Source organism: Ovis canadensis, chromosome 10, assembly GCF_042477335.2.
Source record: "Ovis canadensis isolate MfBH-ARS-UI-01 breed Bighorn chromosome 10, ARS-UI_OviCan_v2, whole genome shotgun sequence".
NCBI lineage: Eukaryota > Metazoa > Chordata > Mammalia > Artiodactyla > Bovidae > Ovis > Ovis canadensis.
Window position 1 is genome coordinate 90637811 of NC_091254.1, and position 15033 is coordinate 90652843.

The 15033-nt window shown below is 44.7% G+C and overlaps 1 protein-coding gene across 1 annotated transcript in view; it reads right to left on the reverse strand.

Annotated features, from left to right (window-relative positions):
* The window catches only part of TMTC4 (transmembrane O-mannosyltransferase targeting cadherins 4), a 59042-nt gene that overhangs the window by 9136 nt on the left and 34873 nt on the right, over positions 1–15033 (reverse strand). Inside the window, exons 8-14 of the mRNA XM_069601950.1 lie at positions 14835–14999; positions 13288–13490; positions 11618–11789; positions 11397–11528; positions 5883–5962; positions 5605–5712; positions 5370–5511 (exon numbers count right to left, since the gene is read on the reverse strand). Of these exons, the coding sequence (XP_069458051.1) occupies positions 5370–5511; positions 5605–5712; positions 5883–5962; positions 11397–11528; positions 11618–11789; positions 13288–13490; positions 14835–14999 (1002 nt within the window). The remainder of the gene's footprint in view (positions 1–5369; positions 5512–5604; positions 5713–5882; positions 5963–11396; positions 11529–11617; positions 11790–13287; positions 13491–14834; positions 15000–15033) is intronic.

Consider the following 15033-nt stretch of genomic DNA (forward strand, 5'->3'; position numbering starts at 1 on the left):
AACTACAACCCATAACTTAGTGATTCTAGGTATCAAGTTATGTTGTATACTACTGAGGAGAGGTAAGGAAAAAAACGAAATCATTAGCATTTTTCTAGAAAGACTTCATATAGTCCAGGTATTATTTAAGGTATTATTTTAAATGGCAAACAAAACATTTAATGTGATTAAGCTCCATGTGTCAAGCTCACCTTGTGTAAAATGGTCTTCCTGCCTCAATCTAAGCTTCCTATGAAACTATGAGTATACCAGACATATTTTATGAATCGCTGGAAAAGTCTTAAGCAAGGACGTAAACCCCTTTGTCAATCTGGAGCCTGTTTGCCTCCCTCAGGAAGGAGAGAATGATATACTGCTGCCTTTTGAGAGAGAATGCTAACACTGACAACAGAATATAAAATGGCTAGTTCTCAATTTACATAGTTAATAAAAGCACACGGAGGGAATGTGATGGGCGTTTTTAGCAGGTGACCCTCTGGCCCTCTCTGAAAGTGAAAGTCGCTCAGTCATGTCCCACTCTTTGCGACCCCATGGACTATACAGTCCGTGGAAGTCTTCAGGCCAGAATTCTGGAGTGGGTAGCCGTTGCCATCTCCAGGGCATCTTCCCAACCCAGGGTTCAAACCCAGGTCTCCCACATTGCAGGTGGATTCTTTACCTGGCCCTCTCTAATTCAGTTCAAATGCACATCTCAACTGAATGAACATGGTTCCTTTCACTGCAAACAAAGTGCACGTGATGACAATTTATCAGAATTTAAGGCGCTTTCCTTATTTACCATCAAGTCTGTCTTTTCCTTAGACAACAGAAACACTGTGACTTGCCCTGTGACCCACACGGCAAACAGGTGACATCTTATGCCAGAAAAAGAAATGTTGAATGAATTACGGAAATATCTGTCAATATCCATTTGCTAAAGATGTTGTTGAAATCTCCCATGAGACTCAGAACTCTGGTTAAAGTAGTTTAGCCCTTAAATGAGGAAATATGTAAAGTTAAAAAACTTCAAATAATTTAGGTTGCCTAATTATATCACATTTAATTTCCTCTTTATATTTGATATTTCATTGATTCCTCAGTCAATTCTCTCCAGCAACTAACACGCATTTAAGTCACATGGACAAGACTCATAGGGATTTTCCAGGCAAGCATACTGGAGTGGGTTGTCATTTGCTTCTCCAGGGGATCCTTGCGACCCAGGGATGGAACCCAGGTCTCCCGCATTGTAGGCAGATGCTTTACCATCTGAGCCATCAGGGAAGTCAATTATATCAACAGTTAATTTCCTCTTTATATTTGATATTCCATTGATTTCTCAGCCAATTCTCTCCAGCAAGTAACATGCATTTGAGTCACATGGACAAGACTCATAGTGACATTCTTTCTAAAGCACTCAGGAAAACTAGCATAACTTCGTTACATGAACATTCTTTACGTATTTTATTATTTATTACTATTTATTAAAGAGTAACACCTGACTGAACCAGATTAACATTTACTCTTATTTTGCCTTGAACTGGCTCAGACAGTAGAAAATCTGCCTATAATGCAGGAGACCCAGCTTTGATCCCTGGGTTGGGAGGATCCCCTGGGGAAGGGAATGGTAACCCACTCCAGTATTCTTGCATGGAAAATCCCATGGACAGAGGAGCCTGGTGGGCTATATAGTCCATGGGGTCACAAAGAGTGGACACGACTGAGCGACTAACACTTACTTTTACACACTTGCCTTTATAGCATCTATACAAAGTGAACAAGCACTTTAAGTGAAACAGATAAAAATGGTGATTTAATAAGAACTACTCATCCAGGAAGTAAACAAGTAAATAAGCACATTATTTTCCTAATACTCATGCTGAGTTTTCTATGCTCTGCAAACTACATTTCCCAGGGTGCTTTGCTATTTGGCTCCTCCCAGTTAAGTCTTTGCCAATGGGAGTCACAAGTGATGATCAGATGGTTGGACAAGGAGTAGCCCTGTCCCTCATTCTCGCTCTCTCCTTCCTTATTATCATTGGCAGCATCTCTACAGTGGTCATGTGCCCTCCTCCAGTCTCAGGGCTGGACTGTGGTGGTTCTTTTTTTTTTTTTTGTGGTTGTTCTATCACCATCTCAGTCTTCAGTTCAGTTCAGTTGCTCAGTCGTGTCCAACTTTTTGCAACCCCATGGACTGCAGCACACCAGGCCTCCCTGTCCATCACCAACTCCCAGAGTTGACTCAACCTCATGTCCATTGAATCAGTGAAGTCATCCAACCATCTCATCTTCTGTCGTCCCCTTCTCCTTCTGCCTTCAATCTTTCCCAGCATCAGGGTCTTTTCCAATGAGTCAGCTCTTCACATCAGGTGGCCAAAGTATTGGAATTTCAGCTTCAACATCAGTCCTTCCAATGAACACCCAGGGCTGATCTCCTTTAGGATGGACTGGTTGGATCTCCTTGCAGTCCAAGGACTCTCAAGAGTCTTCTCCAACACCACAGTTCAAAAGCATCAATTCTTTGGCACTCAGCTTTCTTTACAGTCCAGCTCTCACGTCTCACATCTCAGTCTTCAGGTGATGATAATTCCTGAGATGTGCTGCCTTCCATGGGGGCACCACCTCATCCCGCTTGTCCCCCTAACCCCACGCAGTTTCCTTTTACTCCCCGAGTTAATATCATTTTTCCACAAGTGTTTTTCCAACAGCTGTATAACCCGTTCCTTGTACTGAATCTTCTCTAACATACTTAGCATGGTTTTGGTTTTCCTGAATGGCTCCTGACTGATACAGTCAGTCCTTGCACAGTGAACTGTGTCCTGTCACCATTACCATAGTTCTCTAATATCAGTGATGTGTCCCAAGTAAGGGCTTCCCTGGTGACTCACACTGTGAAGAATCCGCCTGCAGTGCAGGAGACCAGGGTCCCAAATAATCCAGCTCCTTCCCACTTCCTATGTCACATGAGAACTGCATTATATTCCCTTCTTATCTGGATCCAGACATCAAAACACATTTCTGTCTCCCACTACTAAAGAGTGACTACGGAGGATTTTTTTTCCAAACAGAAACTCTTACGGTAAGTCCCTATTATTTGCTGATATATAAATATACTGGTTGAGCTTTTAAAAATTAAGCTCTTAATGCTTTTAAGCTGTCAAGCAGGCAAAAGCTAGATAATTAAACCACAATAGAGGACAAAATCTTTAAATAAGCAAGAACAGCTGGCAGGAGAGAATGCAGGAAGATTACTTCACGGCAGCATAATTAGTAAACAATACACAGAGTGGCAGAAGGTTTCCATCCAGTGAAGAGTAGGATGATCTTCTGCGTGAGAGAGGGGATGAGTCCCAGGGCCTGGAGCACAGTGCTAGAATCCTCTAGTTTATATTCCATCTTCCTTTCTTTGAACGTTAACTTGGCTCATTTACCATAAATTCTCAGTTTCGCAAACCCCAAGGAACGGCAGCGACCGGTAGCTATTGCAGGAAGGAAGAAGACTGCTAAGTATTAGAGCTTTAAAGTATTAACCCAGGACTCCAGGCAGATACACTCACTTCACAAACAATAATGAGAAGCAAAAGAGCTGCCTCCAAAAAAGAGGAACAAAAAAGAATCAAAGAATTCAGTGGGGGCTGGGGGAGTGACGGATTGGGAGTTTGGAACTAGCATATACAAACTATTATACAGACAGTGGATAAACAACAAGGTCCTATTGTACTGCACAGGGAACCATAGTCAATATTCTGTAATGAACCATAGTCAGGGAAAAAACAAAGAAGAATTCATGTGGATCTCAAGAATACTATGTCAATGCAAGTCCTGGTGTAGACACAGTAAACAGTAATCTCTGCCATAACCACCAAGGCAGGTATTTGGATAACAGCCAACTTGTTTCCAGACCTCTTCTCATTTTATGAACTTTGTAAGAATCTAACCTGCATTATATGTGATTGGATTTTCTGATCTCTACTGATATCATTACAGAGAAGTCGTACTGTCTCTCTTCTCTCCAAGAAAACGATACACAGGACCAGATTATTTGTGTGTGAGTGTGTGTGTGTGTGTGTGTGTGAGTGTGTATGTGTTGGCCACTCAGTTGTGTCTGACTCTTTGCAACCCAAGTACTGTAGCCTCCCAGGGTTCTCTGTCCATGGAATTTTTCAGGCAAGAATACTGGAGTGGGTTAGTAACCAAAATTTCCATTAAATAATCTCAAAGCCCTTTTGTGGGCTCCTGAGCTTTCTTTTATGGGGGTGAGGGGTGGTTCCCTGTAAAAACCCAGGGAACCGTCCCTTGAGACAGGAGAAAAGGAAAGCTCAGAAATCACATTATGGGTTTGTTTTTTTAAATTTCAGTTTTTATCCGTGTTTTAAAAAACAGAGAAGCCAATGTTTATCAGGAAGTAACCCCTTGGAACACCATTTTACAGGGCACAAAGGGACTTTAAAAATTGTAATTTACTCCTTAGTTTAACCTGTTGCCTTTATGATCTCTTAAACTTGGCTAATTCGAGTTGGCTTGCTCTCTAATTAGAGCTTTAAAAAAAAAAAACCCACATATTAGGAAATCAAATAGCTGCCTTCAACTGAGATAAACGCCTGTGAAAGGACTTCATAAGATGTAGAGGGCAAGAATGGGTGTTGCTATTCTCACTTTTTTTTTAAGTGTCTTTTAAAGAAATTATGTATTTATTTTTGGCTGTGCTGGGTCTTCATGGCTGTTAAGGCTTTCCTCTAGCTGCAGTGAGTGGGGGCATCTCTCTAGTTCTGGGGCGTGGGCTTCTCACTGCCGTGGTTTCTCCTGTTGCCCAGCACAGGCTCCAGGGTGAGTGAGCTTCAGCAGCTGTGGTTCCCCAGCTCTAGAGCTCAGGCCTCAGCAGTTGTGGCAACTAAGCCAGTTGCCCTGTGGCATGTCGATCTTCCCTGATCAGGGGATCGAACCCGTGTCCCCTGCATTGCCAGGTGGATTCCTATTTTTTCCACTTGAATGAGTTTCATCAGTTTTGCTTGTAAAATCCCATCTGAAGTAATACAATATTTCAAATGACCTAATCACTTTCTTCTGCCTGGTGACAGTCAATCCTATGAGGCTGGACTAGGTTCTTCCTGATCAATCTCTGTCTTCCCCCAAAGTACGGAGGATATAGTGCTAGGACAAGAATTCGCCTGCAATGCGGGAGACCTGGGTTAGATCCCTGGGTTGGGAAGATGCCCTGGAGAGAGAAACAAGCTACCCACTCCAGTCTTCTGGCCGCAAAGAGTCGGACACGACTGAGCGACTTTCACTTCACTAAGAGGGCAAGTACCAAACAGAGGTTACAATGATAACTGTGTAAAGAGGGAAACAAAATCATGCTTTTCCTCTGCAGCCGCAGAGTACCGCAAGCTCACCAAACGCCCCAGGTTGTAGTAACAATCCGGGTATTTCCTCCGGTGCTTGATCGCCGTCTGGTAACTTTGCTCCGCGGCTTGGAACCGCTTCAGGCTGTTTTGTACGATGCCTAAATTCATCCATGCGGCAGCGAAGTCTGGCCTGGAAGGTGAACGAGGCAAAAAGAAAGCGTCAGCCCCCAGGAGGCAGGAGCGCCTGTCCTTTCCGTGAACACAGTTATAAGAGGATGCTTACTGTATCTGCACAGCCAACGACAGCAGCTCCTCCGCTTCCTGAAGCTCGTTCCTCTCTTTCAGGATGTTTCCCAGATTATTCATGGCATGGACATACTTGGGATTTAATCTGGAAGTGGAAAGAGAAACCAAGCCCGCAGTCTTCACCCAGCTCTCAGGCACTGGCAAACCTAAAGTCAGGGTCCTCGCGGGGGCAGGTTTTTAGCGCTAGAAAGTTACAATAAGACACAGATACTGTAAAAACGGCACGTCTTCTGCGAGATAAGCCGCTCGCAGTACCTCACCGCTTCCCGGTAATATCTGATGGCCGCGGTCTGATTGCCTTTATCAGCCAAGTTTTTGCCAACGTTGTAGTGAACCTGAAAAGAGAGGAAAAACTTGGCTGTCAGCTGCCAGGCTTCTTTGTTTGGACCTGGGAGGCCCATCATACCTTCTAACTGAAAGCAAAGGATTGTTGTTGTTGTTTAGTCGCTCAGTCGTGTCCGACATTTTTGGCGACTCCATGGTCGCTCGTCCCCCTGTAGCCCACCAGGCTCCTCTGTCCATGGGATTTCCCAGGCAAGAATACTGGAGTGGGTTACCATTTCCTTCCCCGGGGGGATCTTCCTGACCCAGGAATTGAACCCATGTCTCCTGCATCTCCTTTCTGCATTGGCAGGAGGATTCTTTACCGCTGAGCCATCAGGGAAACGGGTCAAAAGTATCTCTCCATCATCAAACGTTCTTTTTGGAGGCGTACAATGTAAAGGTCAACAGGAGTCTCAGAGAAGATGATGCTACAGAAATACACGCTGCATGCTGACAGAGACAGTAACAGGCGACTTGCAGGTGCTGACGCGCTGCTTCGCTGTCACTAAGCGTCTTACCCAAGGTTGTGGTGCTGGATTTGAACCCAGGCTCCAAAGCCTGTGTCTCTTCCCCCTGCATCACACCCATGTCTGAGGGGGCCAGGTGAAGATGGGCCAGCTGCTCAAGGCAACTTCTAGACCCACTCACTCACTCTGCTGTTTCTCTTCAGGTAAAATAATGCTTCTTTGGGGTGTTACAGGCTGCACTGTGACGGTAAAGTTCATGTTTAAGTCCTAGCCCCTCGTACCCCAGAATGTGACTGAATTGAAAGATGGGGTCTTTAAAGAGGTCCTTAAGTTGAAACGAGGTTCTTCAGGCCCTAATCCAATCTGAATGGTGTCCTTATAAGAGGAGGAAATGGCGACACACAGTGAAACACCAGGGATGCCCGCACACAGAGGAAAGGCACAGGAAGATCACGTGAGGTTTTAGCAAGAAGTCTGCCAGCCAAGGACAAAGGCCTCAGAAGAAGCCAGCCCTCTGATGCCTTGGTCTTGGACTTCGGGCCTCCAGAGCTGTAAGAAAATAAGCTTCTACTGTTTAAGCCACGCAGTCCATAGTGTCTTGTTATGGTAGCCCTAGTGGACCAATATAAGGGCTTCCCAAGTGGCTCAGTTGTAAAGCATCCACTTGTCAACGCAAGGTTCGACCTGAGTCAGGAAGGTCCCCCGGAGGAATAAATTCCAATCCACTCCAGTATTCCTGCCAGGAGAATCTCATGGTGAGGATCCTAGTGGGCCCCAGTTCACAGGGTGGCAAAGGGATTGGTCGCAGAGTTGGGGATGGGGGAAGGAGAGGAAAGCAGAGGGTGAGATGGTTAGATAGCATCACTGATTCAACGGACGTGAATTTGAGCAAACTCCGGGAGACAGTGGAGGACAGAGGAATCTGGTGTGCTACAGTCCATGGGGTCACGGAGCTTTGGACATGACTTAGCAATTGAACAACAACAGTGGACTGATATGTAGTGAATTACAATAATGGTTTGAGTACAGTCAAGTAGCATTATATCTGAGCATTCAAAAGCCCTTCTAAAAGTCTAACCACATCCTGCCTTATCAATCGTCTTCAAAAAATACTACTATTTCTAGAAGGGTATAGAACAGTGCGATATTCTTTAAGCACGTATGTAGCAGAGATTTGTTTTTTAACTCCCAATTTTAAAGTCTTTATTTCTATTTTTATCTTCTTACACACAAGGAATCAGAAAACAAGAAAATCATGGGTGACAGAAATGTGTAATATTGTGCAGCAGGCTATATAATTTAAACTTCCCGAACCAAATTACTGTCTATCCATAGGTATTACCTTCTTCAAGTTATAGCTTGGAGGAGGCTATGGCTGGATCCTGGGTTTGGAAAAGTGTGCTCTAAATGGTTTGATTTGGGGCTTGTCCCAGTCCCAGTCCCAGCCCCAGGCTGGAAGTGTTAACTTCACTCCTGTCCTGCACACAAAGGGAGGCTCCAACCTGCGAATGTGGACGTGCCTATGGTCCCCAGAATACAAAGACAGCTCCTACACAGACTTCAACTCAGCGAGCTCCTGCCACTTCCTGGGAAATTCTGTTTTCTCAATCAAATGCTCAGACAAAGAGCTGAACTGCCCTCTGCAGTAGAGCCGCTGTTCTGTTAGACCAGGAAATCAGCGGAGGGAGGAGGGTGCCTCTGCAGAATCAGACTGCAGGGAAGTCAGTGGAACCAGTTAAAGATCAGAGAGCCGCCTAGAAGCCCATAATTACGACTGCAGAACAGGCTTACCCAGAGGCCAGCCTTATCCTATGGGTTATATGCAGGGACATATTTGAACAGAAAACCCACTTGAAAAACCAAAGCAAAACGCTCAGGAACAGTTTACTTAAAACAGTTTAAAGAATGATTTTTGTTTCCATGGAATGTAAAGGATTGAAAAAGCCTGCTGATCCTTGAACCTTCCCTCCAGCCTTTGTGATTCATACGCCAAGGCAACGAACCAACACAGAAGCCACAGATAAGACCCCTGGTCAAGGATATGTAAATACAAACGAAGTGAAAGCATCCGTAAGGGAAGAAGGCACATTCAACACAGCGGTTTCAAATTTCCTGTTAACACTTGACGTTAAAATGTTTTAACCACATAAAAGTCCTATAACCCACCCTGCCTCATCCTTAACGAAATACCTCATTGTGGTAAATGATCCCTTTCATAGCTAAACAAACTTAGCATTGTATCCCAGGATTGATATAAAATGCCTCATACTTTCAAGCCTCGAAAACGAAGAATGGCTGCAAGTATAATCAGATACTTGGTATCTCATCTGTAGTAGGAATTTAATTTCTATTTGGCTCAGTTCAGTCACTAATATCACAAGTTCCTACCAGATGCAAGGCACTGTGGGTAATTCCAATGCCTGACCAGGCTCAGCACCGAGTCGCATTTGTAAATCTGGGCCTGGTCTACAGCATAGTGCCAACTGCTAAGTTAACAGTCAATGGATGGAAAGTGGAACGAGTGCAGAAAATGCATCTCGTGCAACAGAGTCAAATGAAATCATCCAAAAGGAGATCTCTTCCCTGAAATCAACCTATCTTTTTTCCAAGAAAAAAAAAAAAAAAAAAAGAAGTGTAGAGAATTTTAATACACTTCAATTTATCGTGTCAAGTAAAACAACAACAAAAAACCCAAAACAAACAAACAAAAAACCAACTCTATCTTGCTCATAAATACTAAATGTGCTTAGTTGCTCAGTTGTGTCCGACTCTTTGTGACCCTATGGACTGCAGCCCACCAGGCTCCTCTGTCCATGGGGATTCTCCAGGCAAGAATACTGGAGGAGGTTGCCATGCCCTCCTCCAGGGGATCTTCCCAAACTAGGGGCTGAACCCAGGTCTCCTGCATTGCAGGCAGATTCTTTACTGTCTGAGCCACCAGGGAAGCCCCATACTGAATGGCATCACTAAAAAATGTTCCTGGAGAGGCTTGTCACTATTGGGTGCACTTTGAAGATGAGATCTTATGTGTACGTCTTAAATTTAAAGGCGAAAACTGCACACACAGGAACATGATTGTGTGCGTGTCCATCTGCACAGCCCCTGAGTTTTCTAGCCTGTGATATATGAAGTCACTCACTGGGGCAGCCGTGTGGGCTCAGACATCACACGGTCCCATCCCTGCTTGTTCCCCAGGGTAAGCTGGGTGCAGGACTATACCCGGTCTCTACCTACCACCTGAGTTACTAACCCAGATACCATCAGCTCCGTCCTTCTATGCTTCAGTCTCTCACATTTGGAAAATTAAGGAACATAATAACCTTTCTCTAAAAGCCTTCGAGGGAGGATAATGGAAATTAATGACAGAGCCTCTACAAAGAAATGTGAGTTCCTTCTGGGGAAGAAGTAAAATAGAAGGGGTAATCACTGCTATTCAAACAGAAAAGTAAAAACAAAGCAAATCTATTAACATTTATGAAATTAAATCACAGGCTGATTTATTTTCAGTAGCATAACATAAATGGTTAGGTCAGCAAATCAAATAGACAATAAAAGACTGAAGTAATTCACTCTTTTATCTAAGCCTCTTAACTATAAAACACAAACAAGTTTTTTTAAACCAAGGGAAAGACAAAGAGTCAACACGTTTTATATAATACTATCCTTCACTCCAGGGTCACAGTAAGACATCAGCTATTCATTAGATTTCTTCATATAGTTTTGCCTGAAATCACTGCTTTCTTTTAAGCATAGAATGTGGAAATGATATAGAACTTCATGGTGCTTTTATTGACCCTGCTCCAAAGAGGATCGCTTTTAAGCATCTGAGGAAGTTCCAATCCTGATGACACCGAAAGACACCATTATTAATCACATAATGATCTATGCATGCTAAGACGCTTCAGTCGCGTCCAACTCTTTGCGACCCTATGGACTGCAGCCCACCAGGCTCCTCTGTCCATGGGATTCTCCAGGCAAGAATACTGGAGTGGATTGCCATGGCCTCCCCCAAGGGATCTTCCTAACTCAGGGATTGAACCCCCGAGTTTCTTATGTCTCCTGGGTTGGCAGGAGGGCTCTTCACCATTAGCGCCTAATAGAAAATATTCTCACCTGACTCCTTGGCCTGCCATTTTGAGCAAGTATCATTCCCTTCTTTTCATGTAACGGGACAGCCGATACTAAAAAGGAGCCTATGAAAACAAACATTTCTTGAGCACTTACCATGTTCTAAGTACCATGTCAGGGCATTTCAGAGACCACATTCATGAAGGCCTCACGACAAGCCCAGGGGACAGCCATGGTCCCCCTCCTTGTTACAGATAAGGGCGTTCAATGTTCAAAACCATTTTGCCCAAAGATGCACAGCTGGGTAAGTGAAGAGATGGAGTTCATCAAGGATACAAGTGAAACAAATTCCTACCAGACCGTGTCAACAAGAACACTACCAATTTTAGAGTCTATGCATTTTATTTTTACCTAATCTGGCAAAAACAACTCCAGGCAGAGAAGCCACAGGTGATAGAAACGTGCGTACTGCACCCCACAGAGCATCCTTTAAATCCCTAAACCAAACTGCTGTCCGCTGGTAGGTATTATCATCTTCCAGTTATAGACTGGAGGAGGCTGGAGTGCATGTTTCAAAAAGTGTGCTCTAAGAGGTCTGACTGTGGGTCTCCCCAGATCTGAGCCTGAATGTTTGGAGTTGCCCAACCTGCCACCACCTCGATCCATGATTGGACCAACTGGAAGATGAATAGAAACGTGTTTAAGAAACATGTTGTTTCCCTGACATTGTCTGGTTTTAATGATTCCTTTTTAATTATTTTGCCTAAAGTGTAATTGTAGTAAACTTTGTCAAGATCATGTAAGGGAAAAAAAAAGAATGAAAAAGAAAACCTCCACGTCTATGATCAAGGTCATATTCCAGATTTTCCTCACTCCGCTGTCGAACTTAAAAACGTGGCAGCCAACATACCTTGGCATTGAGAGGACATACAGACAGGGCGCTTCGGAAAAGCTGGTCTTCACTCCGCCACTCGCCGCTGCGAACCACACATCTCAGCGTGTTTAGGAATAAAATTCCCAGGATGAGAGCAGCAATCAATTTCTTAAGAAGAGAGGGACACGGGAAATGTCATTAGTAAAACCTACCGATCATCTTGGTCAGGAACGGCACCTACCTCACCGGGCCAATACCTTTTTCTTCGTGTGTTTACTGAGCTCTGCAAATCCAAACGTCAGCAGCATGCAGTAGCCGGCGCTGGGGAGGTACAAGACCCTCTCGGCCACCACAAAGCCCACTCGGAAGAACAGGTTACTTGCGGGAAGGAATGGGATAATGAGGAGTCCCAGGCCCAGCGTGAGGATCCTGGAAGACGAGAAGTAGTTAGAATGGCTACTTTTTGAATTCTCAAGAAAAGTATTCTACTCTACATGAAATCCAAGATAAAGACGCCCCTTCCCTTTTCTCTCTTTTTTTTTTTTCATGCCAGTAATTAAGAAGAGGCATCAGTAGAGAGGGTCTAAACAAGGACCATTAAGATAAGACAGAAAAATCTTAGCATCGAGCCTAAGAATAAATCTTAGAAGTCCTCACATTCACATGAATAAAGTTAGAATGATTACTTAGAGAGGTCTTATGAAGTTGCCTGCTTCTAACTATATCTCAAACCATGTCAGAGTCAAATAGCTCAACACCTACAATATCCCAATTGGGCTAATTGGGATATTGGTCCCAGTTAGTCCAATTTAGTCTCCTGACCTTTAACAGGATGTAATGTCACTTAACTGGTTTAAACTTTACAAGATCTGAAATAAACTCGTATCATTTGGGGATGCTCCAGCATAAATTTCAGTTGAGCAAAAAGAAAGCTGAGAGCAGCGGGACACTTATGGAAGCAGGTAAGCATTCCCAGGGTCCCAGGTGATGTTAAGAGGATGAATCAGAGGCTGGGTCAAACAGCAAGGTCCTTCTGCACAGCACACGGAACTATCTTCAAAATCCAGTGATAAATGGTAATGGAGAAGACTATGAAAAGCAACACACAGATGTATAAAGAAACTAAACACAGCGTTGCAGCTCAACTACACTTCAACAAAATTAAAAACCAAACAAAAAGAAGGCCGGTCAAATCTGATAGCTCCTTCCCACAAACCTGTGCTTGCAGTGTTAGAAAATTCCCGCTGGCACACGCACAGCGAATTGGGACAGAGGTGTGTCACCCTTTAGAATTACGAACCGATTTAAGGCACAGGGTAAACTCAGAACTGAATTTACTTTGAGAAATTACTCATCTCATTCCAGAAACACTTATGCCTAAAGGAAATCATCTTAAATAGTTTTCTTTTCCCCAGAACAGGTTTTTCCTCCCAATTATTTCCTCAATACCCTTCCCTCCCCCCACCTCCTGCTTTTTTTTTTTTCTGGTAAGAAATAAGAGTCTCTTTGGGGTGGCAGCTTACTTTGTACAAATAACAAGAGAAGGAACCGCTGTCACATCCACTAGGGCTTTCTGAAGGGGAATTGTGAAATGATGGGCACAACACACATCAGTTACACTCTCCGTTCAGACCATAAATTACTCTTTACCACCTATGGCGAGAAGGATCTCAAAATGCAACATCACGGTTGCGGGGGGCGGGCGGGGAGATGAAGCAGTCATCGGGCGCCCCCTCCAGTCCACTCCCCTTGAGTTGAAGCCAGCCATGGATTCCGAGTGGACAGAGCTCATCCTGCCCAGACGTGAGCATCTCTACTGAAACACCCGTCCTTGCACAAAATCATTATGATAATCCGCGGTGCTGGATTTAGCAACATGCTCAGACTCCACCCGGTGTGTAAGTTAAAATTCAGCTCAGCCTCTTACCTTCTCTTGTGGCTGTCTTCAGAGCACAGGGCTTGGCGTATCAGGCCAATTAGGCAGAACCAGAGCGCTGCCAGAGCAATCACCCTCCAGTCCCCGACGGACTTAATGAGGGGGATGCAACCCATCGACCAATCAAAACACAGCCACCAAGGGCACAGCAACAGCCAGGCATTCAATGAATAGTAGTAATTATAGTTCATGGCCTGCCAGTCAAAAGAAAAACAAACATTTGATACTGAACTTGGAAAAAAAATACATATATATATATGCATCTCCTAGCTTCCCTTTGGAGGCCTTCATGTTTCTGCTCAAGGAGCCCAGTTATATAAAATAAAATGTTGCCATTTTCTGCCCTGGGCACAAGGCTGAAGTGTGCAGTTGACTAAATACATTGAGATTTTTTTGTTTTTAAATAGATTTTAAAAATACAGTAAAGCCACCAGACTCTGCTTTACATTTGTTATATTTCTGGGGATGCTATGTCCCAATTATTCACTGATGCCCCAAGTCCGTGACCCAGGAAACTTGCTGTCCAGGGGTCTCTCACGTGTCTGACGATACAAGCGGAGGGTTTTATGGTGTTAGATTTCTGTCTGTATGAAACGCACAGCTAAGACACCCTTGCCTTCAGAAAAAGCAAACCTTGACAAGAAAGTCTGGACAGCGTTAAGACTTTTAAAGACACCACCAGTAGGGACTTCCCTGGTGGTACAATAGGTAAGAATCCACCTGCCAATGCAGGGGACACGGGTTCAATCCCTTGTCCAGGAAGATCCCTCATGCCTGGGAGCAACGAAGCCCGCGTGCTGCAGTTACCGAAGCCTGGGCGCCTATCGCTGGTGCTCTGCCAGGAGCGAAGCCACCAAAATGAGGAGCCCGTGCACCACAGCTAGAGAGCAGCCCCGGCTCGCTGCAGCTAGAGAAAGCCCGCACAAAACAACACACTCAGTGCAGCCAAAGATAAATAAATGACTTTTTAAAAAGATACCATCAATACTGCTATATTTTATCTTAACCTCAACACATCAATTTCCATTATACCAAAAGTAGGTTAGGGGACGATGTAAGGAGTCTGGCAAGAAACCTGACATTTTCTAAACCACTCCTCTTGATTTCGTTTAGAGTGAAAGTGAAAATAGTAGTTGCTCAGTCCGTGTCTGGCTCTTTGTGATCCCATGGACTGCAGCCCACTGGGCCCCTTGGTTCTTGGAATTCTCCAGGCAAGGATACTGGAGTGGGTAGCCATTTCCTTCTCCAGGGGATCTTCCTGACCCGGGGATCAAACCCAGGTCTCCTGCATCGCAGGCAGATTCTTTACCGTCTGAGCCACAAGGAAATACAAAGACTTTACACCCTTTCAAAGCCCTGATAAAAACCCGGTTTCACCCCAGAACTTCGTTGGTGAATGGAAACACGTGTGGAGGTGTTCTGATTAAGGGGGGGGTTTTGTGGGTATGTTGGGGAGGGAGGTGAGGAGGAAGAGGGAGGGAAGACCTGGGGATCTGGTGGGCAAAGATGACCCAGCGGAGGACGGACCCGGGACTCACCCTGACCAGCACGCTGTCGGCAAAGGAGGCGGGGTTGTCCACCTCGGTGAAGGCGGGTGGGCCGGTGCCCATGATCTTCCAGCGTACATACAGTACCCCGGCTCCCCCCAAAGCCAGGAGGGTCATTCTGAAGAGGAGGCCCCCTGTCCGGAGCATGCCAGGGCTCTGAAAGGACAGTGCAAGGCCCGCAATGTTGAGG